Source organism: Physcomitrium patens, chromosome 10 (assembly GCF_059467195.1).
Source record: "Physcomitrium patens ecotype Gransden chromosome 10, ASM5946719v1, whole genome shotgun sequence".
NCBI lineage: Eukaryota > Viridiplantae > Streptophyta > Bryopsida > Funariales > Funariaceae > Physcomitrium > Physcomitrium patens.
In genome coordinates, this window is record NC_143419.1 from 17,493,977 (window position 1) to 17,497,738 (window position 3,762).

The following is a 3,762-nucleotide window of genomic DNA, read 5'->3' on the forward strand; positions in this document are numbered from 1 at the left end:
TGTGGCCAATAAGAGAAGGTTTATATCTCCTCTTGTTTATTCCTTGTATTTGCCTTCCATTTGTCTTTCTTGAGTTGTTATATATAAATATATAAATATATAAATATATATATATAAATTTATAAATATATAAATAAACATATAAATATATATATATATATATATAAATATATATATATATAAATATATATATATATATAAATATATATATATAAATATATATATATATATCTAAAAATATATTAATAAATTTAATTCAATATATTATAAATAAATAGGTTGATAAAATACTATTTTATGTGTTTATTTTATGAATTCTTTGCAATTATAAAAGAAATGCATTCTTTAGTATAAAGCAGAATTTATGTAATTTTGAAGAATTTTTTATATTTTTTTAGTCTTTTGCTCTTTTTTTTGTTTTTATAGGCATGTTATAATAATTAAATCTATGTACATGAGTAGTGTTTTTGAGCCTTCTTTTGTAAAATTATCATATGAAATGGATATGTGGCTACTTTAGAACCTAGTTAGATTGGCCTCATTTTAGCTCATTAGCTTTTCAATAGTCATTGCTTACCACAAAGACTAATAAGAAGAATGTTATGCTAGAAGATTCAAATGTAGTACAACTTATTGGTGTAAAAACAAATACACTTGTTGTAATTGCTTGACAATCTGTATAATAATGTTTGATCAACTCTTCTAGAGGTTTTTTATACTTTGCAATATAAATTGATGGATTCACAAATAAATGCATTGAAAAGTACACCACCATTCAATGATGGAATAAGAGGTAAGAACCAGATACATTGATAGGATAGTAAGACAAATGATAAATTGATGTTATCAAAGCCCATTAAAAAGTTTGAACAACTTGATTCTTTTTGGATACTATAGTTTTAAATTGATCCAACTTCTAATTTATTCAAAATGGACATATTAAGAACATAGAAGAAGAAGCCAACTAAAAAATGATAGTTTAACATTAAGAAATGGTATTTTTTGTGGATTTATTTCCAACATTGGAAAAAAAATTAAAAAGAAAAAGAAAAAGAAATAAGAATGTGTTATTAAAAGTATGCAGTAAAATATTTTTTGATGAATTGGTCAAAAACCTAAATTACATGTACTTGATATTTTAATAAAATGCCAAAACAATCAATGATATTAGAACTAGTTCTACACCAATTACATCTCCTAATTTTAATTATTAGATACTCTTTGGTAAATGATGTAAATTGGTAAACTATGAATCATTCTTGCAATGTGGGAGCCAAAAGATGTTGAATGAGTCTATAATAACCTACATGACATATACTTTGGTTGTAAACCTACACTTCCTAGAGAACACTTCTACACTTTGTATTCTCATTATCTACACTACCTAAGCTATCACTATCCTCTTACATGCTTGTCCCAATCAATCTCATTTTCAATATTATTTGTGCACAAAATATTCCATATTCTGTGAATTCCCACCTCTGCCCACAACCCTCACATCTTTTTTATACTTTACACAAAACTTACATTAAAACTGTAAATATATGTATAAATAGAGAACAGAGTGAATTGTGAAACACTTCAATCAAAGGAAAAAGCTACCATGAAAAAGGTAGAAGAACATCATTTTCATGGTATGAGGCCTGGTTGTAAGATTGCTCACATGGGTTGTTCACATGCAGTCAATCCACCGTTTGCTTGAGCGCCATGGCTTTGCACCAGAAGCTGTCGGAGTGGCGCCTCCCGAAACACAGGTCGTATGGATACAGGACATACCTTCCACGGGTATAACCGCGTTCTCTCAGTGGCGGGTATTTGAAGCGCTCCCCATCCTCAATCGCGACCTGCGCTGGGCCTCACTCTCGGGAACCGGGTCAAGTAGGACTTGCACCGGGAAACCCTAATCCGGCTTCAAGAGGTGCGGAGTCTGCCCCGCCCACCCTCTTTCGCCTTTGCGGTTTGTTGTGGCGAGTGTTGAGGTGTTGGCGCGGAGCTTATTGTCACCATGCAGATCTTCGTGAAGACCCTGACGGGCAAGACCATCACTCTCGAGGTCGAGTCCTCCGACACTATCGACAATGTGAAGACGAAGATTCAGGACAAGGAGGGCATCCCTCCCGACCAGCAGAGGCTCATCTTCGCCGGCAAGCAGCTGGAGGATGGCCGCACTCTTGCCGACTACAACATCCAGAAGGAGTCTACCTTGCACTTGGTGCTCCGTCTGCGGGGCGGTATTATCGAGCCATCTTTAATGGCACTGGCTCGCAAGTACAACCAGGAGAAGATGATCTGCCGGAAGTGAGTGCTCGGCCCTTTTAAGCTCACTATTGCAGCGCAGTTTCATGTGAACTGTGTCGTACGGGTTTATGTGTAGTTAATAGAATCATAAGGTGGGCGTCCCGCGAGTGGACAGGAGAGGATGAATTTTATGCTATGTCGAGGCTGTAAAGTGGAGCATAATTATAATTATGCTCCGATGTCACATACGGGATTAGAGGGATTTGCATACGGGAAGGGTTAGGATTCTCACACTTACATGGCAACCTCGCTGGTGACAGATTGTATTAAGATGCTAGGTGGGTAGGCGTTTTCGTGGAAGAGCATTGAAGAGGCAGTTTGTGTCATTAGCGTTGGGGATCGGATGGGGGGTGGTGTGAAATATTATGGCATGCGGAAGGGTTCTTGACCGAAGGTCAGTTTGTGTACTGAAATGCGTGAAATGGCTCGTGCTGAGTGGTGGTACGGAGTTGAGCCGTAGATGGGGATTGAAGGTAGATTTAATAATAATTTCTACGCATGTGCAGGTGCTACGCCCGTCTACACCCCCGGGCTGTGAATTGTAGAAAGAAGAAGTGCGGGCACAGCAACCAGCTTCGCCCCAAGAAGAAGATCAAGTAGAGAGGGAGCAACCGGTCTTTGTGCATGTGGTGCAAAGCAAGTGGAAGGGGAATGCTAGGGCTGCCTATGTCTTATTGAGAGCTATAGGTCACCCGAACACCCGTACAGCTTGTTTCGTGGTACCGTAATGCATTTTATTATTGAACACAATTTGCGGGGTCCAGTACCTGAGTTCTGAACACGTTGTCAAGTGGATTAGATCGTGAATGAATGGACTGATCTGCATGAGATGGTCATCTGGGCGGCAGTGGTGTACGAGTTCACGATGCTCTACAACGCAGAAGCTCATCTGGTGGAAGGAGCGTGGATGGGTTGAAATGGTTTTACGTCGTCGTGTGTGTGTGATTTCGAAGTTGTAGTAAGGGAGCTAGTTGTTCTGAAGTCCGGAGATGGAGCGATGGAGCTTGCTTTTGAAACGGAGAATGAACTCATGGTAAACTGGATTTGATTTCAGAACATGTCTCGGACGTTCTTCTGGAATTACCGTAGTTTCCGGTGTATTCAGTTTTGTGTCGCGAACTGGTAAAGTGGGGTCTAAATTAGATGCATGACCATCAACAGTAATGTGGAGACTTCAATAACTTGTGCGAGATGAGGCACTGGGGGAAATTAGGAAGTCAGTGTAAGTTGGATGGCGCGATGAATATGGGTTGGTAAGCGAAGCTATCGAAATCGTCTGGAGTGGTACTTCATGTAGTCGATACGTGAGGAGTCTTGGTGCTTCTTGAATGATTGTGAAGGACAGAGAGCGGTGTGAATGATTGGAAAGTTTATTCTGCAATTGGATCAGCCAAACCCCTTAACTTAGCAGCTAGACAACGGCTATTGATACATTGACACAGTGAGTTAGCGGTCGAGATATCA

General features: G+C 38.9%; 1 protein-coding gene across 1 annotated transcript; it reads left to right on the forward strand.

Moving 5' to 3' along the window:
- The first annotated feature begins 1,953 nt into the window (after positions 1-1,953).
- On the forward strand, positions 1,954-3,048 carry LOC149988318 (ubiquitin-ribosomal protein eL40 fusion protein). Its single transcript, XM_090253932.1, has 2 exons — positions 1,954-2,298; positions 2,805-3,048. Exons 1-2 carry the CDS (start codon positions 2,006-2,008, stop codon positions 2,896-2,898), a joined length of 387 nt encoding a protein of 128 aa, XP_090110058.1. The 5' UTR covers positions 1,954-2,005; the 3' UTR covers positions 2,899-3,048.
- Positions 3,049-3,762: the final 714 nt, after the last annotated feature.

Excerpts from the sequence above, each read along its gene's own strand:
- LOC149988318 (XM_090253932.1), top strand. The coding sequence starts at position 2,006 with ATGCAGATCTTCGTGAAGACCCTGACGGGCAAGACCATCACTCTCGAG. Across the intron at positions 2,299-2,804 it reads GAGAAGATGATCTGCCGGAA|GTGCTACGCCCGTCTACACC; the intron begins GTGAGTGCTCGG and ends ACGCATGTGCAG.